Source organism: Talpa occidentalis, unplaced genomic scaffold (genome assembly GCF_014898055.3).
Source record: "Talpa occidentalis isolate TD23 unplaced genomic scaffold, MPIMG_talOcc4v2.1 talOcc4.12, whole genome shotgun sequence".
NCBI lineage: Eukaryota > Metazoa > Chordata > Mammalia > Eulipotyphla > Talpidae > Talpa > Talpa occidentalis.
Window position 1 is genome coordinate 7,735,039 of NW_023601212.1, and position 24,831 is coordinate 7,759,869.

At 60.1% G+C, this 24,831-nt stretch overlaps 2 protein-coding genes and 1 long non-coding RNA gene across 4 annotated transcripts; 2 read left to right on the plus strand and 1 right to left on the minus strand.

Moving 5' to 3' along the window:
* Positions 1-689: 689 nt before the first annotated feature.
* Positions 690-1,847, plus strand: S1PR4 (sphingosine-1-phosphate receptor 4). The gene has a single exon (XM_037504233.1). The coding sequence runs from the start codon at positions 690-692 to the stop codon at positions 1,845-1,847; it is 1,158 nt and encodes a 385-aa protein (XP_037360130.1).
* Positions 1,848-6,047: 4,200 nt separating this feature from the next.
* Positions 6,048-22,712, plus strand: NCLN (nicalin). 2 transcript variants are annotated; one of them, XM_037505037.2, is made up of 15 exons: positions 6,048-6,331; positions 11,008-11,198; positions 12,049-12,193; positions 12,982-13,076; positions 14,465-14,545; positions 16,013-16,116; positions 16,549-16,637; positions 16,751-16,890; positions 17,400-17,578; positions 19,739-19,826; positions 19,904-19,942; positions 20,062-20,222; positions 20,964-21,017; positions 21,117-21,195; positions 21,276-22,712. In XM_037505037.2, the coding sequence occupies exons 1-15, from the start codon at positions 6,148-6,150 to the stop codon at positions 21,333-21,335; spliced, it is 1,689 nt and encodes a 562-aa protein (XP_037360934.1). In that variant the 5' UTR covers positions 6,048-6,147; the 3' UTR covers positions 21,336-22,712. The 2 variants fall into 2 exon arrangements, with proteins under 2 accessions (XP_037360934.1, XP_037360933.1); XM_037505036.2 differs by having other exon boundaries at positions 20,059-20,222; positions 21,276-22,691.
* LOC119240555 (uncharacterized) lies at positions 6,492-10,165 on the minus strand. Its single transcript, XR_005124146.2, has 4 exons — positions 10,047-10,165; positions 9,218-9,490; positions 6,859-6,995; positions 6,492-6,549 (listed from the first exon to the last, which is right to left on the minus strand). It is a non-coding gene; the product is annotated as an uncharacterized LOC119240555 (long non-coding RNA).
* Positions 22,713-24,831: the final 2,119 nt, after the last annotated feature.

The window sequence follows — 24,831 nt, forward strand, 5'->3', positions numbered from 1 at the left end:
CGTGCTCTTAGCACAGCCACCGCGGGAGCCGGAGGGCACCTGGGCGGGGAGATCCTGACCCGAGACCCAGGTCTGGACGTGAGTGTGCTGTGGCACCAACAGCTGCCGCCCCTCCCCCCACCAGGCCTGGTTTCCTTTTCTGTAGATGAAGACCCCAAACCTGCCCTGGCTCTGGGCTGGAAGTAAATGGAATGCACCCCTGCCTTCAAGTGAGGTGGCTGGCTGGTGTGCATGTCCGTGCAGTCACTTGACATGATGCATGAAGCACCTACTATGTGCCAGAGTGCTCGGAGCAGCTTGGGAGCCAGCCATCGAACGCGGAGTTCCCAGGGGGAGTAAGTTGTAGGGGTGAGAAGTGGCTGGAGGGTGCTGGGGAGGGCGTGCTGGGGAGGGCAGGGTGGAGGCTCAGGGGGTGGGGATATTTCTCCTCCCCAAGGGGCCCCCAACCCCTTAGACCTTCTAGGGCCAGATGGGGACAGAGAAGGGTGTCTGGCAGCAGAGGGCAACCACAGGGCCCTCACGACCGTTAGGCTGCCCCTCCCCATTTCTGGCCTCGCCCCCACCCTGGGGATACCTTGAACATAACAGGAAATTTCAAATAACAGGAAACCAAGACCAGGCAAGGCAGGAGGCTCCACCCTGACCCGAGTGAGCCACCCCGGGGCCTTAGTCTGCTCCGGTAGACGGTCATGAATGCCACGGGGTCCCTGGGGGAGGCCCCGGAGTCCTGCTACAAACTGGCTGCCATTGGCCACAGCCGGCTCATCGTCCTGCACTACAACCACTCTGGCCGGCTGGTGGGCCGCGGCGGGCCGGAGGAGGCCGGCCTGGGGGTCTTGCGGGGGCTCTTTGTGGCCATCAGCTGCCTGGTGGTGCTGGAGAACCTCCTGGTGCTGGTGGCCATCGTGGTCCGCATGCGCTCCCGCCGCTGGGTGTACTACTGCCTGGTCAACATCACGCTCAGCGACCTGCTCACCGGGGTGGCCTACCTGGTCAATGTGCTGCTGTCTGGGGCCCACACCTTCCGCCTGACGCCGGCTCAGTGGTTCCTGCGGGAGGGCGTGCTCTTCATGGCGCTGGCCGCCTCCACCTTCAGCCTGCTCTTCACTGCAGTCGAGCGATTCTTCACCATGGTGCGGCCCGTGGCCGAGAACAGGGCCACCAAGACGGGCCGAGTCTACGGCTTCATTGGGCTGTGCTGGCTGCTGGCCACCCTGCTGGGCCTGCTGCCCCTGCTCGGCTGGAACTGCATGTGCACCTTCGAGAGCTGCTCCAGTCTGCTCCCGCTCTACTCCAAGGCCTACATCCTCTTCTGCGTGGTGGTCTTTGCCTGCATCCTGGCCGCCATCATGGCGCTCTATGGGGCCATCTTCCAGGTAGTGCGGGCCAACGGGCAGAAGTCCCCGCGCCCCCCGGCCCGCCGCAAGTCCCGCCGGCTGCTCGAGACGGTTCTCATGATCCTGGTGGCTTTTGTGGTGTGCTGGGGCCCCCTATTTTGCCTGCTGCTTGCTGACATCTTTGGCTCCAATGTCTGGGCCCAGGAGTACCTGCGGGGCATGGACTGGATCCTGGCTCTGGCGGTGCTCAATTCGGCCGTCAACCCCCTCATCTACTCCTTCCGCAGCCGGGAGGTGTGCCGGGCTGTGCTGGGCTTCCTCTGCTGCGGATGTCTCTGGCTGGGTGTGCGGGGTCCAGGGGACTGCCTGGTGAAGGCTGCCGAGGCCCACTCTGAAAACTCTACGACCGACAGCTCGCTGAGGCGGAGGGACAGCTTCCGGGCCTCGCGCTCACTCAGCTTTCGGATGCGGGAGCCCCTGTCCAGCATCTCCAGTGTTCGGAGCATCTAGGCTATAGCTGGGGTCGGTGGTCCAGTTGCAGGGTGCATGCCCGCCCAGGTCAGCCTCCGGGCCCGGCGGAGGCCCAGGAGTGGTGGGCCAATGCCTGGGCCTCACGTGTTTCGGATAGAAGCCTTCACACCGGATGCAGCAGGTGGCCTGGATGGAGAGGAGGAAACACTGCAGCTGGCTGGGCACCCCAGGGGCTGGGCAGCCCAAGCCTCCCTGGGCCTGCTGTTGCCCAAGCAGGTTCCCATTGTTTCCTTGGAGAAGGAGGAGGCTGTTCATGGGGACAGACAGCGCTGTGGAGTGGGCGCCGGTGGGTCTGCTGTGTGTACACCTGCCTCTTGTGTGATGCTGGGAGATCCTAACCCGCTCTGGGTCCCTTTGGGCTCCGAAGCCACAGAGGGTAAGCCGTAGGGTCAATGCCTGGGCAACACGGACAGTCAATGATGCCAAGAGATGTCACAGCCCCCCTCTTATTCACCTCCTGGGGCCGATGGCACAGGGGCTGTGGGGCGCCTGCAGCACCCAAGGACGTGTGCCTGTACCCCAGGAGGACAGGAGGCTGGGCTTTGGAGGGTGTGCTTGTGAGGGTAAGTGTGGGTGATGGAGAGAGACGTGTGGGGTAGAACATGCTGTGCCCTTGAGCCAGTGTAGGCATGTCTGTGTGTGCACCAGTGTGTTGCGGCAGGCCTTCCGGCTGAGGGCATGGGCACTGGTGCGTGAGTGCATGTGTGTGCGTGTGTGCATGCATGTGTGTGTATGTTTGTGTGACACAGCTGCCTGGCAGTGACAGTTCACATCCACCCCTTCTCGCTCACTTCCCATTTCCCTGCCCCTCCTTCCCCCAACATCCGGCCTTTGCAAGGTGTGGGGACCCAGTGTAGGGGCCAGAGAGGGGCAGCTGCTTGGCTGCCTTCTTGCCTCGGAGGAGCTCATTCCTCCAGAATTCCCATTAGTGCCATCAGCCCCCCTCCATCATATTCAGGCTGCACAGCAAGAGGCCATCTGTGCACGTGCTGGCTGTGGGGGGCCTACCTCTGCGCTGTCCTGTGCGGGTGCCCCACGTGGCTGCCGGCTGCTGCGTGTTCAGTTTGAATGTGTTTGCATTTAAATAGCCCACGGGACTCTCAGTGACTATGCTGGGCAGGCAGCACAGGGGTGAACCCTCAATCCGTGGCCCCCTCTGGCTGGGCAGAAATTCCGTCTCCATCCTCCCAGGGCCAGGCTGGGCTGGCTGGTGTTCCTGCCTCGCCTTGCCAAGCTCGTGGGGCAGCCACTCAGCTCAGGACAGCTTTGCTCTGAGACTCGGTTCCTTCTTGGCACGATCCGGGAAGCCCTGACTGGAAACCACTCACCGCACTGTCCACCATAGCAGCCCAAAGCCATGTGTGGCTCTTTAAAATGAATTAAAATGAAATTAAAATTAAAATTTCAGTTTCTCAGTATATTCGTTTGCTGGAGTTGCCATATCAAAGCAATACAGACCGGGTGGTGTAAGTAACAGAAACATGTCCTCTCTGGGTCCTGGTGGCTGGGGGCCGCCATCAATGTGGAGGGGGAGTCTGTGTGCTTGCCTAGATGGTGGGGGTTGTTGGCAATCTTTGGCCTTCCTTCGCTCTAGAAACATCACCCCAATCTCTGCCTCCATCCCTAAATGGCATGTACCTGTATGCATGTCTGGGCTTTCCTAAGGACACTAGTCTTACGTTAGGGCCACCCTACTTCAGTGTGACCTCATCTCAGCTCATTTATTCTGTAATGATCCTATGTCCAAGTTAGGTCCCACCCTTGATGTCTTGGTGGTAGGACTTGGACATGTGAATTGGGGGTTAGACATATTCAGCCCCACGGGCCACTTTTCAGGTGCCTAACAGTGATGTGTGCTCCATGGGTCTGGACGATGTAGATGCACAGCGTTTCTAGCATCATAGAACGTTCTGTGGACGGGGCAGAATAAAGATCCAAGCATGTATCTGAGCAAAAATAAGAGGGTCTGTCTTCTGTTCTCCTGATTCCTGTTCTTGTGTGTTTATTGGGAACGGTGACAGGTGGAGTGGGGGCTTGGTGGAATCTGGGTGACTGGAGCCTGGGTCACCCTAAATCTCCTGCCTGTGTGAGCTGGTCCTGTGACCCTCTCTGCCCCCAGGGGATCAAAGGCTATGCTTTGACTGAGCTGAGCTATTTGCTGTTCCCTCCTATTTGGTCAGCTCTGCCCTTGCTTCCCACCACAGTGGCCTGCCTGGTAGGCACGTACCCTTATTCTTCACGTACCTGTTGCCTACTTGGCCTCTGGCTTCAGCTTTAACACCATCCCTCCAAGAAAATCTCCCCTGATTTTGTCTCCTCCCAAGCCTCCTCCAGGCTCCCAGAGTGGCCCGAGCATCTCCATCGCACAGATGGATACCCTTCCTTGGCCCATCTCGGAGTGAGTGTGAATGTATCTTGTGCACTCATTGTCTGGCCTGAGAGAATGGAGGTGATGGTAATAAACATTTGTGCTTCAGCTAGAACAGTTCTCCTCCCTATTCCTGCCCTGCCAGGCTACTCTTGACTCCTCAAATCTGGGGCTTCCCTGGAGAAGCCTGGAAAGGGTTGGAAGCAGGAAATATAGCTGGAAATATAGCTGGTGCGTTAGGGTTTCCGTTTCTCATTCATTCATTCATTCACCTGCTCATTCATTCATCTAACTACTGTGAGACAGGTTCTATTCTGGGCACAGGGGTTATAAACAGTCCAGCGCCTACTCTCATGAAGGTCATATTGTGACAACAAATACCTAAGAAATGCCCAAAATCATTTCAGGAAGTGGACCATGATGGACCTTGAAGGATAAAAAGGAGAACCATACAGAAAGGGCTGGGGCAAGAGCAGGGCGGGATGAGCACATGGGGCTGCATCAGCTGGACACATTTTCATACTAATACTTATTGAGCACTTAATGTGTACCTAGCTCCTGCTAAGACAGTTCATGCGAATTATCTTATTGCATTCTTATACACTGGGGGAGAGCTTTTTATTATTTATCATCATATTTGGCAGCTTAGGAAACTGAGGCCCAGAGAGGTTAGGTAACTTACCCAAAGTCACATCACTGGGAAAGGGAGAAGTTAGGACTCCAGTTCCTGCTGTCTATCGGCACAAATGCCACCTCTCACTTGCAACATAAGTCAGGCCTCAAGTTTTCGGCAAACATATTGGAGGCTGAATGTCAATTATAAGTGGAGCTGTTGTGTTCTGCACCCTCTGGTCTTGCCTTCCCATTTGTAGGAGGGGGTGTGAGTTTCTGATGCTCCGTAAGAGTCCTGGTCCTGAGACAGTGGGCTCTTAGAGCTGCCAGATTAGAGGATACAAATTTGGGACACCCACTTAAATTTGAATTTTTGATGAACAAACAACTTTTATTATAACTATGCCCCAGATATGAGTAAGCATAAGTGTGTGTGTGTGTGTGTGTGTATATATATATATATATATATATATATCACCAACTGCTGCACTGATGCCACTGCTGCACTGATGCCAGGCGCCAGACTGCAAGTCCCGTGATCTATTGGGATCCGTCACTTTAAGAACCTACTGTCATGATTTCTTCAGTTTTCTTTCATTCATTCATTCATTCATTCATCCACCAAAAGACCCTACAGACAATCCACTGTGCGCAAGGCCTTGAGTTAAGTTCTGGGGTTACATCAATGCACAAAAGAGGCAAAAATCTATGCCCTCGTGGAATTTAATATTAACATTCACTAGGACTGTTAGGTGATTTTCTCAGACTTACGCCAGAAAGACTGCGATTCCCACGATCCCTTCTGCTAGTTCCACGGGACTACAATTCCCAGAAGCACCAGCGCGCCGGGTTGGGCCCTCCTTTTCCTCATTTCCAACCTCCTTCCGGGTGGTAAGGTCGCGTCATGTCCCGCCTCAAGCTATCCCACTTCCCACCAGCAAACATAGGGGTAAAGTTCCATTGTAAATAGGGTTTTATAAAAGACTTTATTTTTTTGACTTGAGCTTAAGAGAAACGTCAGCAGTTTTAGTCTAGCACAGCTTGTATCAGAGAGTAACTGACGGGGCCTACGACTCCCAGGTAGTTCCGCGAATTCCGGGGGAACTACAACTCCCGGCGGGCAGTGCGGCGGACGGGCGGTCTGCGCCGGTGCCTGCAAGACCCCGGGGAGGGCGTAGGCTGCCCGGCGCGGCGCCCGCAGGACCCCGGCGCCTACCCATGCCGAGGTGAGTCTGCGGGAGCGCCGCCGCCGCTGTCCGGTCCCTGCTGCCGCTCCGCGCGGCCTCTCCGCCGGCCAGGATGCTGGAGGAAGCGGGCGAGGTGCTGGAGAACATGCTGAAGGCGTCGTGTCTGCCGCTCGGTTTCATCGTCTTCCTGCCCGCTGTGCTGCTGCTCGTCGCGCCGCCGCTGCCCGCCGCCGACGCGGCGCACGAATTCACCGTGTACCGCATGCAGCAGTACGACCTGCAGGGACAGCCCTACGGTGCGTGCACCCCGGCTCCCGGCCACCCCCCGACCCCGGCCTCTCCCAGCCCAGCCGCCTTCCTCCGGGCTCCCCCGAGCCCGGCTTCCCTACTACCAGCCTCCTCCCTGGGGCTGCCCCCAGCCCCGGCCGCGCCCTGGCCTACCTGGCGAGGATGGCACCCCCCGAGCCTGTCTCTGCTTCCCGGGCTCCAGGTTCCGCCACTCCAGTGTGTCTAGCTGGAGTCCAGCCCATGGACCGCCGCTTAAACGCCCGCTGAACGCGCCAGCTCGCTCAGCCCCCTGCCCCCCGCGCGGTGTCCCGCGGCCCTACCTCGCTGGCCCTCCCAGCCCCTGGCACCTGGCCCTGGCAAGGGCAGGGGGTGCTTGCTCCGTTATCCGTAGCTCCCACCCTCAGGCAAGCTCCCCCTTGCTCCTAAGCCCCTGGGTGCCCTCGCTCTCGGATTCCTAGCCGGGCCACATTCCTGTGCCCCATGCTCCCTTTCCCGGCCGCCGCCCAGGTCATGCCCCAGTGCCCTGAGCGCCAACCTTTGGTCTACTTCGTTTGGAGGTGAGCCTTCCAGCCGGTTTCTGCTAGGCGAGCTCCACAGGGTGTTCCGCCAGCCTCCGCTTCTGTGGTACTCTGCTGTGCCCGCATTCTGCCCCCCCATCGGGGCTCTCGGGCGCTGATGAAAAATCCAGTTCAGGCCCCACTTTAAAGCCTGTTCTCCGCTTGCCTTCCACTCTCTCTGGTCCCAGCTCATGAGCTAGATCTGTCTCTCTCTGCCCCAGTTCAGTTTCCTTACCCTTGGCCCGTGGAGGGTCCTAACCTGTCACTCTTCCACCTCTCCCTCAGCTTGCTGTGTCTCCACGTGCCCCCACTCCCCAGGGTTTCTGGGTTGTCTATGAGCCACCTCATTTTCCTCCCTGGATTTCCATCCCAGCTAGCACCCCCAGGTTCACTGGGCCAGTATCCCGTGTGCCTCCTTGCTTCCTGCCTGTCAAAATCCTGGCTCCCGTGCCCATTGTTCTAAATTCCCTTAGTTTCTCCTGACTGTAGCTGTATCTGGTTTCCAGAACATTCTAGTTTCTGGTTTATCTTTAAACCTGCTATGTTAGGTCTCTGGAAGTCAAAGCCAAGCCCCCTATAAAGGAACCCCTTTGCTCATTTCTTCTCTGAGAATGCTCCCCTTCCCTGCCCCAAGTTATGTTGTTTCCATTCAGCGCAGAAACCCAGAATGGGTGTGACCAGGGGTGTTTCACACCCCACAGTACCCAGAACACCCTGATATTAGCCATGCTCCAGAGGACACTGGGCTCAGAGGAATGGCTCTAAACCACAGGCGTGGCAGTGGAAGAGCAGGAGCACCCCATGTCAAGGGCACATTTTATGCCTCATGAGGCACTCCCCCAGGGGATGGTGTTCGCCAGAGCTCTGTCGCCAGAACTTGCTGTGGTAGTGGCCTGGTTCTGGGCCTCCTCTGCCAGTCATAGGTGCCGGGTGGCACTTGGAATATTGCATCTAAAATGGAGGAACTGGACTTTGTGTCATTTAATTGTAATAAACTCAAATTGCCACCTGAAACTGGTGACTGCCATCCTGATCTAGATCTTTCTAGAGCTTTTATTGGTTTCCCAGAGGAGTCCGAACATAAAAGGCCCAGATCTTGGAATGGGGGATGACCTGTTTCTCTGGCTTCTGGCTCGCTGCTGCTTCCCTGTCATGCCCGCGCAGGCTCCCTCCCAGCCAGCGCCTTGCTAAGAGCCTCCTCTTCACCTCGCCCTCTCTGATCTCCCTCCTCCCCGGCGTCCTCTTCTTTCACTTTTAGTTCAGCCTCCTCTGCTCCCTGGCCTCCCGCTCCGAGCCCCACGCGCCGGGAGTCTTTCCCGAGGCCTTCCTAACTCGGTGTCTTCCTCCACACACTTTCCTTCCTGGGCCCCGGTCTTTGTTGCTCCCACTGAGAAGCCCAGATATTGGGGATGCGGGGGTGGGGGAGAGGCCCCTTGTCCACAGCACAGGGAGTCCGAGACCTGGCGATCCTGGCAGAGCTTGGCGGGGGCCCCTGCCACGCCAGCCCCACCAGTCGCTGTCCCTGTCAGTAAGGAATGTGGCGCACTCGCCGCTGCCATGGGAGGCGCTGGGAGGGGTTGGTGGTTCAGGTGGTTGCAGGGGCGCGCTGTGGGTCTGAGGCCATGCTTGTCCCCAGCTTCGGAACAAAGCTTTGAGGGGAGGGGGCCCTGATCTCTCCTGCTGGCGCTGCCCTTCAGCTGGCCGGCGAGGTCGCTGCTAATCAGTCTCCTTGGTGACTCGGGCTGCCCGGGCTCCCCGCCTCTGGCGCAACCCTTGCTCTGGGTCTCCCCTTTCCCAACTTCCTGTTCGCCTGTGTTGAGAAACCGGTGAGAAATGGGTCGGGCCGTGGGCAGGGAGGCAGGTGCTCTTTGTGCTGGGGTGTGAGCAGCGGCGAGGGAGCCGCAGGTACAGGCTGCCCCCTCGTCCCTCCTGCCAGGTGCACGCTGGGCCTCCTGGTCACACCTTCTCCTGTGTGTTCACTTTGAACGGGGCACTTGCTGTGTGCCCGTGCCGCGGGCCTCGCTGGACAGCCCTAGAAGGGGGACCTCAGCGTGCTCAGGACGCCCGGCCCCCGCCCCCAGGCCAGACCTCTCCGCCCAGGACTGGCTGCTGCCCGGGGTGAATGGCGCGCTCCCTGCACACACCCCGCCCGCCTCTGCGCAGGGGCCTGGTGGCAGCTGCAGGACTGACTAGATGTGATAGAGCCAGTGTGGCCAGCGAGGCTGGAGGGTTCCCTTTGGTCCTCCGAGCAGTTTGCCTGTCCTGACCAGGAACGGCCCTGTCCAGCGACTTCTGTCTAGGGGTCCAGCGGCCGTCTCCAGCCTCTGTCATGCCCACCTTGCGTGTGCACTGCAGGGCTGAGGTGAGGGGTCAGCGTGCTGGCTTCAGCTTGTCAGCAAAGGCGGTCTCAGCCCCTGGGGCATTCAGAGTTCTGGGGTGCAGCGGGCTGGTGTTCCCCCCTGCCCCACTTCTTCTGTCCGTCCTCCAATTTCACTTCCCTTCCCGTGAAAGTGAGGTCTGCAGGAGCACCAGGCCAGGGAGAAGATGCGTGCAGTCGGCTCCACAGGCAGCGCCTGCTCCCCCAGAGCCAGGCAGACATTCTAGGAGCCCCTGAAGATAGAGAGCAAGGGACACGTGACCAGCTGGTGGTGTGAGAGCTTCAAGGTCATCTTGAAGGTCTTTGCTGCCCTCCCCCTGCCAGGCCCGCCCAGGTCCCCACCACTGCCCTGCCGAAGCAGAGAAAAGGCCCCCAGATGGTTGGCCGGGTGTGTCCTGCCCAGGACTGTGCCCCTGTGCCCCGCCACCCCTCAGCAGCCCTCAGGATGCTCCTTAGACCTGAACCCCCTCCTTTCTCAGAAGGTGGAGACCAGAGCTGCACTCCGGGGCCTGAACCCAGGCCAGCAGAGGTGCTGGGAGTGAGGAACTGGGCTCCTCCCCAGCGGTGTGCCCTCCAGGAGGGGCTGGAGCTGCCCGGTTGTTTGGGCACCCTTAGTGGGTTTCAGACCGTGCCTCCGTGTGCGTGTGTGTAAGGGTCGGCTGGGCGATGTCCCAGGAGGCTTCTGTGGCTGTCACAGTTGTGCGAGCTCCTGGCATCGAGTGGGTGGGAGCCAGGGGTGCTCAGCCCCTCATGGTGCTCCTCACAGCCCCCCATCTGACAGCAGCTTACCAGAAGCGGAGAAAGCTGGCTTGTCTGGTGCTCTCTGAGGGGACATGCTGGTGCTCCGACGGATGTGGGTTTCTGAGCAATCACTCAGGTCCCTGCCCCGGGCATCCTCAGTGTAGTTAGGAGTTGCTGTGTGCCCTCCTCTGCTGCGAGGCTGGCACTGCACCGGGACTCAAGGGGGCTGGATGCGTAGGGACCAGGACACTTCCTGGCGGATGGCTGTGCCTGGGCGAAGTGACAGGTGGTGGCACATGTGGCCCAGTGTGCCAGGGCAGGGACTCTGACCTGCTCTCTAAGTTGACCGGGTTTTGCCATGGCCAGGAATGGCGCCCCAGGAAAATCATCCCTAGACAGAAACCAGAAGCCCCTTGAAAGTGTCTGGAGCTATGACTGCTGCAGAAACAAGCAGGCTCAGCCCTGTGCCACCCAGTACCTGGGTTTCTAGAAAGCCTGTATTTCTAAGGGTCTTTAAGAGAAACTAAGTGGACGTGCTCGAGGGCTCTCTTCTGCTTTCTTGCTCAGGAGTTCTAGCCTTGGGTCCTACAGTGAGCTTCAAGGCCGAGTCAAGCCCTCCCTTATTCTTGTAAATAAAGTTTTATTGGCACATGGTCACGCCCTTTGCTTTTAGACACCAGCAGTGTGGCCTGCTAAGCCAAAAATAGCTCCTTACTGGTCCCTTGGGGAAAATGTTCGCTGACCCTGCTTGTAGGCAGGTGGAGGGGAGTGGATCTGACCCTGCTTGTAGGCAGGTGGACGGGAGTGGATCTGCCCTGCAGGGTCTTGGCTTTCATTCCCTGTCTCAAAGGGTCCTGCGACTTCCTGGTGGCCAGGGACATGCTGGACGTGGCCTTGCCTCGCTCACGATGCCTGTGTCCAGTGACTGGACTTGTGGGCTGCGGGCTGGTGGGGCCCAGGGGAAAGTTCCCTAGTCAGCCCGCCCCACTGAGGATGCCCCGTCTCGCAGGTACGCGGAACGCAGTGCTCAATACAGAGGCCCGCACCGTGGATGCAGACGTGCTGAGCCGCCGCTGTGTGCTCATGAGGCTGCTGGACTTCTCATATGAGCGGTACCAGAGGGCCCTGCGGCAGTCGGCGGGTGCCGTGGTCATCATCCTGCCACGGGCCATGGCTGCTGTGCCCCAGGATGTCATCCGGGTGAGTCCCTGCCCCGACCTGCCTGGGCGCAGTTCACAGGCTTCCTTGGGAAAAAGTCCCGGGTTTGGAGTTGACTCTGTGACCTTGGACACGTCGCTTCACTGCCCCTGTGCACTTCACCTGACCTTCCAGAGACGGGGTGATGCCTTTTCGCCTCCGTCATTGCTGCCCCGGCATCACCAATCCCCCAGAGGCTACAGGGCGGTGTCTGAGGACATCTGTGTTTGTCACACTGAAGGTGTGTGGCCAGGGATGTCGTTCAGCACCCCACAGTGCCAGGATGGGTCCCCACAGAGACCAGCCCTACTCTGATGTCCAGGGACAGAGGGGATGGGACCTGCTTTGAATTAATGGGGTCCGATAGCATCCCTCAAGGGTGCTGTCAGTGAAGATGCTGCTGCAGATGAGAAGGGTTGTGGGGTGTTGGGAACCTACACTCCCCAAAGACTAGCTCAGAGCCAGGTGGTCCACACCCCGCTGTCTGTGTGGTTCCTGCCATCAGCCCGGGAACCGGCTTCCATCACCTACTGGCACCTCAGGAGGTGACGGCTGATAGGGACAGGGTTAGCCCACGGTGGCTCCAGATCTGAGCCCAGACCTGGCCGGCTCCAGCGCTGGTCCTCCCGGCTGCTTCCTCCCCAGCCCTGCTCTCCTCCTCCTGCCCCTGCCCCCTCCCTTGCCCTCCCCTCAGAACCTCGCCTGGTTAGCTGACCTCCCCCGCGCCGGCCCTCGTGTCCTGCATAACTTGAGGTGTCCCTCCGGGGACAGCTGTTGGGCTCCCCTGTCCCTTCCTGCCCCCTTCCACCAACTCGTACACCAGAAGCCGCCAGAACTTGTGTCTGGTCCACAGCAATTCATGGAGATCGAGCCGGAGATGCTGGCCATGGAGACCATTGTTCCTGTGTACTTTGCCGTGGAGGACGAGGCCCTGCTCTCCATCTACGAGCAGACGCAGGCCGCTTCGGCCTCCCAGGGCTCTGCCTCCGCTGCTGAAGGTGTGCGTGGGGTACAGTGGGGCAGCACGTGGGGACTTCTCTAGGGCTCTCATTTCTGGGGACCTGCGTCAGAGTATGCACGGCTCCCGCTGCGCCTTGCACTGCAGTGAGGCTGGGCAGTTGGGGCAATGTTGCAGAGGTCCTGAGGGGCCTTCCCGGGCACCCACAGGGATGGCCTCTTGCTTGACCGTTACAGGTTTTTTTCAATGTGTCAAAAGCAGAATTAGCCTCTGGAGAATGTGAGCTCCCCAGAGCTTTAGGGAAGCCCCAGCCCAGAATGACAATGTGGCATCTAGGGTGGACAGAGAAGGATCCGGGTCATGTCTCCACAGCCGGCAGATTATGAAATTGGGTTTTCATGACTTTAGGGGCTGGGCTGGAGGGTGGCGGACCATTTGCTGAGAAGCTCCTGTTTCTAGGTGTTGGCTGGTTTGCAGCTCGTGGGGTCACAGGCCCTGCCAGGGGGGCCACCTCGTGCACACTCCTCATTGTCCACGCCCGACTTGGTCCTTGGAGGCCGGGGCGGCGGGCATGAGTGTGGGATGGTTCTGTGCGCTCCCTGCCGGCCTGCCTGGGCCAGAGAGCTGGTCCCCAGCTCTTGGGCCTTTGCAGTAGATTCCATCCTGGTTGAGTCATCCCCTTGTGTCATGTGGTCATATCTGTCCACACCTTTGCTCAGGTTGAGCCCCTAGAATCTTGGATTTTGGGGTGATGAGGATATGGTTTTGCCCCCAAGGGGCAATCTTGATACCAGGATTGACCCCCTGCTCCCCCGCCTCTGTCCTCAGTGCTGCTCCACACCGCCACTGCCAATGGCTTCCAGATGGTGACCAGCGGGGTGCAGAGCAAGGCCGTGAGTGACTGGCTCATTGCCAGCGTGGAGGTGAGTGAGGCCTGGGGCTGTACCCACCCAGCCAGCGCCAACCAGTGCCAGCCACTCTTGGGGAGCAGACTGTTCTCACCACCAGTTCCCTGTGCAAGGGAATCTGATGGGGAAAGCAGGTCAAGTCCCCTTTCAGAACCTTCCAGTCAGGGGTGGGCTCTGCCATCACCAAATGGCCCTGCCCCGTGCCTTTGGAGGCCCGCAGGGACATCCAGGCTGAGCGGCCTGTGGTCAAGCAAGGGACGCTGATGTGGGGCAGGGCTCTGGGTGGAATGGCTGTTTCGCTGCACCAGGATGGAGGCGGCAGGGGAGGACAGGCGGGGGGCTGTGACCCTACTCAGGACCCCTACTTGGGAGCTGCCATCGCAGTGTCTCAGCCATTAGGACGGTGATAAGATGAGCGTGTCTTAAAAGTGCGCGGAGGATCGCGGTGGTCTGGGCATGGGAAGCTGCACTGGCCAGAGTCCTTGCTGTCCAGCTCCCAGAGGTGGGTTGAGCTGCAGTTGGCCTGGCTTGCCAGGGGGTAGCACAGACAGCTGGATCTTATGGGCCCTTCTCACCTTTTGGGGGTCAGTTCTGACCTACCAGCCTGCCTGCCTGGCCTTTGTTTCTGGAAACATCTGCACTGTAGGCTCCCACTACTCTCAGGGCACCTGGTCTCCCTCCCAATCCTTCCGACCTCTGCCAGCCTGCACAGCCAGGATTGGGGTTGGTCCTTCTCTCTGGGAAAGGATGGGGCCCACCGGCCGGCAGTGCACCCGAGCTCTCTGCCAGCCCTGCATCCCCGGGCAGCTGCGCCGCACGGCGTCCTCCCATGCGGTGTGGCTCGCGCCCTTGCAGAGCCTGCCATCTGGTCGGGAGACTCAGAAAAGCAGTGCCCTTGGCCACGTGCAGGAAGCTTGTCTGATCCCTCCACAGCCCAGGGTTGCCACACACCTGTGGGCAGTGCCCCGTGTAGGAGGTGTGGAGCATCTGTTGACAGAACAGAAAGTCATTCCTGGTTACCCGGTTTTAGTGAGGGCTCATCTGCATACAGCGAGACCCCCCAGCGTGGGGCTCCGTGGGTTTTTCTGGCACCTGGTCCGTACCGCGCCCTTCCTTCCTGTGAACAGGGCTCTCCTGCCATTGAGGACGTGGCTTGGAACGCACCGCTGTAGGTGGGCTTGGCCTCAGGTGGAGAAGCACATAGCAAGAATAGCCAGCAGATTCTGGTAGCTAGGCCAGGGGTGGCAAGCTGCAGCCTGCAGCCTGTTTGCGTTAAAAAAGTTTATTGGCACATGGCCAGGCCAAAAATATGCCTCCACCCCCCACCAGGTTTGGGGTGACCCGGGCTACCTCTTCTGTCAGACTGCGGTCAGCTAGGCCCTTCACAGATGGTCTCTCTGCAGGGGCGGCTGACAGGGCTGGGCGGAGAAGACCTTCCCACCATCGTCATTGTGGCCCACTATGATGCCTTCGGCGTGGCCCCGGTATGTATGCAGGTGCCCCTCAGAGGAGAGAGGTGGGTGCTCCCACCCTGTCTAGAGGCGGAAGCAGGAGTAGCTGCAACACTTGTCTAGTCCCCAAGAGGACCTGGGGGTGGTGGCATTGTGATGCTGAAACAAACACCTAGGCAGGGGTGGGGTCTCCTAGCCAGAGTCCCACACCAAGTAGGTGACCCAGCCAAGAATGGAGACGAGGGTGTCAGGGTCCCCGAGGCCATTCCTAAGTGCAGGAATTCACTGGGGGGGACCCCCGGACCCAGCAGATGATCATCTTTATGGCTGTGGTTTGAGAAAGGACAGCAAAGGATCAAAGGGAAAAGTTGCATGGGAGCAGGGGATCCAGGGAGGCCAAGTGGAAACTTCCAGAGTCCTCCTTTGGGATCACACAGGACACTTAATTCTCTCAAACAAGATGTCAAGTGAGGTATGGTCCCCAGGAAACTTGTAGAGGCCCAGTAACCGGGGGGCGAGCACCTGCAGGGTGGAAACCACATTCTGTACAGTTTAGGGCCAGAGAACCCTGGCATTGAGGTAGCAGGAGCCCCCAAAGTCCAGCTCTAGAGGATGCCAAGGGGCAGCCTTCCCAGGGGTGTGGCTCAGGCCTGCGGTGCAGGCTTCTGCTCTGCTATCTCCAGTTGACGAGAACTCCGGGCTCACCGGATTGGGGCGTCACCCAGCATGTAACCAGCTCCTGCTTCCTTCCTTGGGAGGTTTTGCTTTGAGAGAAAAAGCCACACCAAACGGTGCCGATGGCAAGGTGCACCCACCACCTGGCATGAACTCCTGGCCATGCCGTGGGTGAATAATGGCCGTTCTGCTGGCCATCCTGTCTGGACTGTCCTTGAGACTGCCAGGACCAGCTGGGCCTCAAGGGTCAGGCCCTGGACAGTCGATTGGAACCGCTGCTGTTTCTTGCAGGTGTGCCTGTTAGGAGCGAGTCACATGGGACCACATATGCTTGGCCCGTGGTGTGTGGCTCCTCTCCCTGAGCACCACGTCCCCCCATCCAGCTGCCGTAGGCACTGTGGCTCTGGGAGGGCCCCACACTGCTAAGAAGCCAAGATTCTATTCGCTTAGAAAAATTGTTACCCCGTTAGGACCCAGATGAATCAAGGGGGCTTTCACGGGGCCTGGGGCAAGCTGGAGGGGCTCTGTACCAGCCCCCCCACAGCGAGCGGGTGTGAAGGTTCCAGTGCGGATGCCAAGGCCAGGTGGAGGCCACGGGGGTGGGCACCTCTGCCTGCTTGGGCCCCCAGGGGGAGCTGCCCACGGGCGAGGGGTAGAATTACGTTGGGACCCTGCAGGGCCTGGGGCTCTTCCCTGCAGACACCAGGGCGCCCTCGCTCTGGGCAGAGAGGAGGGGAGTAATCCTCTCTGCACGCTGGGAACATGGGCTGGAGACAAGCTGGGGGCAGTGAAGGCGGCCGCCAGCCTGGTCTGTGTGTCCCGCAGTGGCTGTCCCATGGCGCGGACTCCAACGGGAGCGGCATCTCTGTGCTGCTGGAGCTGGCGCGACTCTTCTCCAGGCTCTACACCTACAAGCGCACCCATGCCGCGTAAGTGACCGCCGGGCAGGAGCGCCCCCCGGGGGCAGCGAGGCACAGAACACGCTCACGCCCCTCCCCTTCCCCGTTAGGCCTCCTGGCCTGGAGGTGGTTCTGACCCAGAGGATAAGTCTGTGGATGGCTGTGCTGGGCCCACTTGGCTTCCAGGAGTCCCTCCCGACGCTCCCACTTCAGCCTGGTGTCGGCGGCAGCGGTGCTGAGTTCTCGCTTTTTATCTTCCTGGGTCTGTTTCCTAGTTGGTCCACCATGTCCTTCCTGGTTTTGAGAGCTCAGAGAAGCCTCTAGAAAAGTGGTTCTCATCCAGAGGTGATCCTGCCGCCCGTGGGCTTGTCAGGGTTTCGTGCTTCGGGGGGAGCACCTTGTTGGAAACCTGGTCATTTGCCTGTCTAAAAACTACACCCCCCACCTCTTCTCCCCTACCAGGTATAATCTCCTGTTCTTTGCTTCCGGAGGGGGCAAGTTTAATTACCAGGGAACCAAGCGCTGGTTGGAAGATAACCTGGACCACACAGGTAGGAGGCCCCCGGGTGGGAAAAGACTTGGCGCCAGAAGGGGTGCGGGGCGAGGCTCCAGGGGCCCACTGTTCTTTCTGCCCCCCTCACCAGCTGTCTCTCTGCTCTCACAGATTCGAGTCTGCTGCAGGACAACGTAGCCTTTGTCCTCTGCCTGGACACAGTGGGCCGGGGGGACAGCCTGCACCTGCACGTGTCTAAACCTCCCAGAGAGGGGACGCTGCAGCACGCCTTCCTGCGGGAGCTGGAGATGGTAGGTGGCCCTGGGGCGAGAGGGAGCCTTTCATGCAGCAGCTTGGCTGGATGCGTCCATTTCACAGGCAGGCCAACCTCAGAGGTCACGTAGGTGTCGGGCCAGGTGCCAGCCCCTCCTTATGTAGCAGTGCAAACCCAGGGACCGGGAGTGAGCTTCAGATGGGGCTCTCCCCGTTTTGCAGACACTGGAGGTTCCAGAGGGATTTGGGACCTTCCTGTCTTTCGAGGCCCCATGTGAGCATTTGTTGAAGGAGCCAAGGCAGGTGTGAGGGGCCACTGCATGGAGACTGGATTCATAATGAGGGTAGTGGGGATGGGGGATGTGGTGGTGGGGGGGTCACCTGGTGCTGCTGCCCAGAGACGTGGGGCTCGAAGGGGGTAACTGGAGACAACAGGCAGGCAGACCCCCTCACTGGGGAGTGACCTGGGAGAGGTGGGGGGTCTTCCTGAGAGCAGAGACTGGACCCCAGCTGAGGGCAGGCGCCCCTGACAGCCCCACCCTTGCAGGTGGCTGCCCACCAGTTCCCGGAGGTGCGGTTCTCCATGGTGCACAAGAAGATCAACCTGGCAGAGGACATGCTGGCCTGGGAGCATGAGCGCTTTGCCATCCGCCGGCTGCCAGCCTTCACCCTGTCCCACCTGGAGAGCCACCGGGACGGCCAGCGCAGCAGCATCATGGATGTGCGGTACGTGCCATGGGACTCCTTATCCCCACTCCTCCCACGGCGGCCTCCCCCGACCAGACCCTGGGAACAGCCCCACGCTGCTTGTTCCTGCTGCTGGAGCTGGCACCAGCAGTAGACGTGGGTGCCCGAAGCAGAGGAACCTGCTCTGTGGGGGACGCAGGGGCGGCGGGAGCCTGGCAGCACGAGTGTCAGGAGAGGGGAACAGCCTGCTGGGTCCAGTGGGTGGGGTCACTGGGGTCCCGGGACCCTTCCATGATCTCAGACCCTGACACTTCGGTCCACCCTGCTCCGCAGGCACTTTCCACCTTCAGCTTGCATGACACACCCCAGCCGTGGAGAGCTCTGCCTGCACCCCAGCTCCTGCATCTGCTGGGGAGCCTCTCCCACCCTCCTTGCCCAGCCCCTTTCTCACCTTACCTCTCTGTGACACTGACTTCCCCACTTCAGATCTCGCATCTGCCTCCCTGCTAACATGCCTGTCTTTGGGGGACCTGGGTTTTGGTGGCATCTTCTGCTCCCGGTCTAGGACACTCGAGCCATGCATACTCTTGACCAAAACTGGACAGCTGCCCAGCTACTGGCATGTGTCCTCTAGGGAGATGAGAAGGTAGTGCTGCAAGGGCCTAGCCCTACTGGGGGTAGGTGAGGTACAGAGGACAGTAACTCAAGCAAGGCCCTGGGGCACCAGAGAGACTGAGCTGAGGGCCAGGAGGAGGACATTGCAGGGCAGAGGGCACGCAGCAGTTGGGAGAGTCAGCTTGCCATCCCCCTTCATTCACCTCACCCTAAAGGACTCAAAAGACCCCACACCTTGTACCCACTTAGATCAGTGACATCTGTCCCCCAAGTTTGTCCTTTATGGGTCTGGGAGCCATAAGCCTCCTAAGCTTGGCACCGTCTTCTTTCCTGGGCCCATGGGGCCAGAACAGGCTCGCTAAGGTCCCCAGGACTAGGGGACCCCAGTGGTCACCTGACTGAACTAGGTTATCTGCGGCTCTTCGAAGCCAGTGGGTCCTGGGTGACCTGCCTGAATATACCAGCTGGGAAGGCTGGCTTGTGGCCTGCAAGTGGAGGCCGTCCTGTTTGTCCCCCGATCTCTTGAGACAGCTGAACCGCGGTGGCCCTGTTTGAATCCCCTGGAAGATGTAACAAAAAAGCAGGTCTGGATGATAGTCAGGAGGGTGTGGCTGTCCCCAGCCATTTGGGTCTCTCTCCTGAACACTGATTTGCACATCAGCATGTGATTCAGAGTAAACGCCATTTTCAAATGGAGGGAGTGCGTTGGAGTCCAAGTTGGCTGTCTCCGAGCCCACCCGCCTTTGACCACTCCCTGCTCTCTCCCCGCAGCACTGCTGGCATTGGGGTGGGTCATGGGGGACCTGTCCTGGGTTCTCTGGGGTGTGGAGCAGTCTCCCTCGGCCCCACCTTCTTGATGCCAGGAGTGTCCCCAGTTGTGACAACCACGTGTGTCCCCAGACATTGCTCAGTGTCCCCTGGGAACTTTGGCTCAGTGCTGGAGAGACTGGCCCCCAAGCAGGGAAGGGCCGCCAGTGCCCAGGCCGCTCTTACCTGGTGTCCCGGAGACCCAGATACCGGTGCGACCCCACCAAGGTCCTGTGGCCTGATTTGTGTCCCTCAAAAACACGTTCCAGTCTTAACCCCAGACCTTCAAGTTCACGATTTGTGCATATGACCTTATTTGGAAGTAGGTTCTTCGCAGATGTAGTTAGTTAAGTTACAATGAGGTCACGCTGGAGTCGGGGTGGGGCTCAATCCAGGGGGCTGTGTCCTGGGAGGAGGGGACACAGGGGAGGGCCTGTGACCAGACTGGAGGCTCGAGGCCGAGGAGGCCGAGGATTGCCGTGAACCACCAGATCCCTGGAGCGCCGGGGCTGGGCTCTGCCACAGCCTGGGGGCGCGGGTTTGCACGGGGCCTCAGCAGGGTCTATGTGCCCAGCACGCCTGGGTTACTGATGGGAAGCGTGTTACTAAAGCTGCTGGGTAGTTTAGGGCAAGGAAATAGCAATCCGGGGGTGCAGTGGTGCCTGCCGCCGGTGGGGCTGCCTTCTTACTCTCGTTATTCATAAATACATTGATTGTCGTTGCTTGATGACCAGAGGATGTTCACTCCCACTGTTCCTGTTTTTCTTTTAATCTAAGGTCTCGAGTGGACTCTAAAACCCTGACCCGTAACACAAGGCTCATCGCAGAGGCCCTGACCCGGGTCATCTACAACCTGACGGAGAAGGTGAGCCCGTGGTGCCTGCCAGGGCCCGCCCCCCCAGCCCCCTGGGTCCAGGCTCAGCCCACCTCCTGTCTCCACAGGGGACGCCCCCGGACATGCCTGTCTTCACAGAGCAGATGGTAACGCTGGGACGGGCGGGTGGGGCGGGGAGGGGTGAGGGTGCGGAGTCAGCGGGTGGGTGGGTGGGACAGGGCCCCGGGCGGCCAGGGTCCGTGACCACTCAGCGCCCCTGCAGCAGATCCAGCAGGAGCAGCTGGACTCAGTGATGGACTGGCTCACCAACCAGCCCCGGGCGGCCCAGCTGGTGGGCAAGGACAGCACCTTCCTGAGCACGCTCGAGCACTACCTGGGCCGCTACCTGAAGGAGGTGAAGCAGCACCACATCAAGGCGGACAAGCGGTGAGGCCGCGCCCCTCAGGCGGAGAGCACCAGCTCCCCAGGGAGCCCAGGGAGCAGGCTCTTCGCTCTCCACCCCCCGCCCCTGCCCGGGGCGCCAGAGCGAGCAAGCGAAAGTACTGGGTGAAAATGAGGTGACACAGAAAGTGCAGGTGCCAGTTAGGTTCCAGCCCCGACGAGCACCGGGTCGCGTTAGTGTTGGTAGCTCCACGTAGCGTTTGGACGTTTATCTGAAGCTCGCGGGAGGGCAGCGTCCTGAGTGTCGTCTGGCGGTCCTGCACCCACCCTGCCTGGGCACCGTGCTGGCCCCTCCTGCGGGCCTGTCGGGTCTGTCTGTTTGGTGCCCCTGGACTCCAGTGCAGCCACGCTGGTGCCTGGTACCTCGTGGTGGGTGGACATGGCCAGCTTGCGCGTGCCCCTCGGTACCCTGCAGCCTCCCTGACTCATGTGCCCCTGGGGGCCGTGCTGGACAGAAGAAACCGGAGCACAGAGCTGGCCCACGGCTGTGAGCTGGGCCCTCTGATTCCCCCTGGAGACACGCTTCCTGGACAGCACACGTTCTGCCAGTCTCAGAGTGAATTTTCTACCCCCAAAACAACAGGAAAGGTGTTACTCAGGCTACAGGGCGGTCCTCCTGTGGGTGCTCCCACTCTGTGTGGGGCTGCGAGCCCTCAGGGTTGTCCAGTGTCTGGGGGCCGTGGGAAGTGACAGGGTGAGCCCCCTGAGAAAGCCCTGTCTCCCCAGGGATCCCGAGTTTGTCTTCTACGACCAGCTGAAGCAGGTGATGAACGCGTACAGGTGAGCTGCTCCCGTCGCGTGTGGCAGCCTGGCTGGCGTGCACTGGCCACCTGAGGCCCATGTCCTCCCCTGACCCCGCTGTCCCCCTCCACTCCCCAGGGTCAAGCCAGCCATTTTTGACCTGCTCCTGGCTGTCTGCATTGGTGCCTACCTTGGGATGGCCTACACGGCGGTCCAGGTGAGTAGGCTCCGTGGAGGGTGGACCTGGCTGGGCTGGAAGTGGGCCTCGTGGCTTCACTCTTGCCCTTTGCCCCTCAGCATTTCGACCTCCTGTACAAAACAGTCCAGAGACTGCTCCTGAAGGCCAAGACGCAGTGACGGGCCTCGCCAGCCCCCGCTCCCCTCGTGCTCACGGTGGCCGGACTCCTGAGCTACAGAGCTTCCCTGTGTTGCTATCGAGGATTTGGGGTCTTTCTACTTTGTCCTTTGAACTGCCTTGCAGGGGCATTTGGGGGTGGCCCTGGGGCCAGGCCATGGACTTGGAAACTAGCCCTGGACGAGCCCCCAGCCCCGGGGCCAGCCCTGACTGCCAGCTCTCAAGGAAGCCACGCTAGGAAAGAGGAAGCATGAGGGCCCCTCCGCCAGGGCCGCAGCTGCCACTCCCGCCTGGGACGCCGCCACGCACAGCAGCCACGCAGCGCACACCCCCTGTGCTGGCTCCAGCTGACGCGCCCCTACCCGTGACCTGGATGTTCTCCGTGTTTCCTGAGAGGGCACCCAGCCTCTGGGTTCTGGCCTCTCCCTCGGAAACCTCGAGTCCCCGCCTGGGGGTGGCTGGGGTTGCCCCTCAGTCAGGAGACCTCAGGACCTGTCTCCCTGAGCCCTGATGGGTGCCCGGCGGCCTCCTCACCTCCCCCACCCAGCTCTGTGGCTCACCCGGATGAGCTTCCCGCCACCTCTGCCCCTTCTGCTGCGCCCGGGAGCTTCAGCACTCTCCAGCCAGCCCCCCGCTTGTGACATCCCGGACCCCAACCGCAGACCCTCGGCCTTGGCCTCAGGCTGTCCTTCTGGGGACCTGGGTGTCCTCAAGTCCCTGGAGGAGGAGAGAGGCCCCTTCTTCCGGGGAGGGAGCCTAGGAGGGGGTTAAGGGAAGACAGTGGGGTGGGAGAGGGGGGCCTGCAGCATGGGGTTGACCTCAGGGAGACCCAGAGTATCATTCATTAGCAATATAATCAATTAAGTGTTAAGTGCTTGGGGGGGGAGGGGAGGACTCAGGCTCTGGGCGCCTGTCTCCACTGCCAGGGCAGCCCCCCATCCTGCAGCTCCTGCTGTCTCTGGGCTGCCTGCGTCCTGCCGCTCTTGGCTCCTTTGCCACGCAGCCCTCCCTGGGCCCTGCTGGGGAGGGGCCGTGGGGGCCCCAGCTCTTCCTAGTCTCCCTCTTCCCTTTATATGCTCCCTGCTGGCTCCCCAGAGACTGTTTACTGAGTGCCTGGCCGCCTCCCTCTGGGGACAGGGACAGCCGGCTCCGTGAAAGGGTTTGGCAGGTGTCAGGGCGGGTGCGCCCTTGGGGCTGCCTCCCCAGGGCCACTCTCAGGACTGGCTGGCCACTCAAAACTCAGGCTGGACATGGGACGCAGTTGGGTGATCAGAAAATAAAGCCATATCGAACGATCAGCCTCCCATCTCGGCCGGGGAGGTCTTGGGAGTTGCGTCTGCTTTTTTTTTTTTTTTTTTTTTTTGCATAGAAGAACTGGGGTGTAGGCTAGAGGTGGGGGGTGGGGGTGTGAGAGGACTCACCAGAGACAGAGAGGGGAGCAGAACAGGTGGGTCCACTGAAATCCACTGCTGAGGGGAGCAGTGGGCGAGGCAGGAGAGGTCTGCTGTGCCACGTGGGTAGCTCCCTGGCCAGGTATGGAACTCAAGCCTTAGTGGTGATAGCCCTGAGACTTAACCCCTAGGCCACCAGGGAGGCCCCCCGCAAGTCACATCTGCTTTTTAAGATGTTTCCTTAAGGGAGCCTGGGGGTCTCCTGCCTGCAGCTGCAAGCTGGCTTGGCCAGTGACATCACAGGGGCTTTGGTTTTTTGGGTTGCTGTTCCTGAAAGTGCCTTAAAAAAAAAGTGTCCTGTGGGTACTGGGACCGGGATTTTGAGGTGAAGGTGTGCAGAAGCTGTCCTGAGGCTGTGGAGGCATCTGTCCTGTGCTCTTGGATTCGGGGTCTACCCTCTGCTGCCGCTTCCCATGGCGCCTTCTGCTCTGTGCCGTCCTGAGGACGCCTTTCATTAGGGCTGGGGCCCAACCCCTCAGGTGCTGCCTCATCTACACGGGTGCAGAGACCCTCTGCAGATAAGGCCACAATACTAAGGCTCCAGGTGGGCAGGACTTGAGGGGCACCATCTCTGTGAAGACACCGCACCTGCAGGTCCCAGCCCAACCCCAGAGCAGGTTCCCATCTGGGACATACCAGGCATGCGGGTCTCAGCTGGGGCCCGATCCCCCAGCCACAGCAGGCGGGCCCCAGCTGGCCCGCGTGCCCCTGGCGGCTCCGAGCCCCGCCGGCCCGCGGTGTCTGTGTCAGGCTCAGGGACGCCGGGGCCTGGGGAGGGGAAAGTAAGGTCTGAGATGTAGAGAAAAATTAAGCATCGCTTCTTGGCCTTTTGGCGAAGATCAAGTGGAGAAAAATGAAGCGCCGAGGGCGGCCTGGGGCATGTGGTTTGGCCAGGGGTGTTTGGGCGTCGGAGTAAGCGAGCTGTGGGTCTTCCGTGCAGGGATGAGGAGCCCCGGACGCCCGGCCGAGGGGGGCGGCCCTGGCTCGGGTGCGCACGGGCGCCCTCTGGTGGCCGCCGCGGGGGGCCAGGTCGCGGGATGCTGCAAGTGGGATCTGAGGGCGCTGAAGGCCCCTGAGCAGCTGTTGCACGGGAGACGGGTGGGAGCGGGGGTGAGCCAGGGTGCTGAGGACTGCGCTGGTCCAGGTGGGAGATGGGGTGGACCTGGTAGGGCCAGAGGTGGAGGGATGGCAGAGTCCGGGTTCTGGGCTAAGAAATGCTTCTGCATCCAGAGGTCGTGATTGCTGAGTGTCTGGAGTCGGCTGACCTGATCTCCACGCTCTGGGGCTGGAAGGTGGCTTTGCCCTGTGCACAGACGCAGGTAAAAGTCCCCTTGTCTCAGGAGGAAAGCCATCTTGTGTCTGTATATGCAGAAACTTCCTTTCCCTTCACACAGAAAGTTCCGTTGACCATACCAAGGAAAATGCAGGTTGGCAGCCGGCATACGGGCCTTCAACACTCAGGACGCGGTCACCCTCACTTCCCAGCATATGTGGGCGTGTGTAGATAGGTGTGCACAAAATCTCGTTTTGAAAATAGAATTTGTATATAACTCTATTTTATTTATGCGTACACAAGCTGGGGTGTAGGCCACAAGTGCAGGGGGTGAGATGATTCACCAGAGACAGAGTGGGGAGCAGAACAGGCAGATCTACTGAAATACGCTGCTGAGGGGAGCAGCGGGGAGACAGGAGAGGTCTGCTGCGCCACGTGGGTAGCTCCCTGGGCAGGGATCGCTGGTGACAGTGTCATGGTGCTGAGACTTAATCCCTTGCACCACCAGGGAGGCCTGTATCTAACTTTTCAAAAGTATGAAGCGCGTGGGAATCCACAGTGGTGGTCTGAGCAGGCGGGGAGAGGTACAGCACGTGCAAAGGTCCTGGGGCAGAAGGAGGCACAGTGAAGAGGCGAGTGAGCGGTGGGCGCGGAGTGGGCGCGGGGGAGGCAGGCTGGCGAGCAGAGACTAAGAGGAGGCCCTTGGCCTGTGGGGAAAGGTGGAGGGCGGGTGGGCTAATCCACCTCCCAGCTTTCAAGGGATCGAGGGGGGCA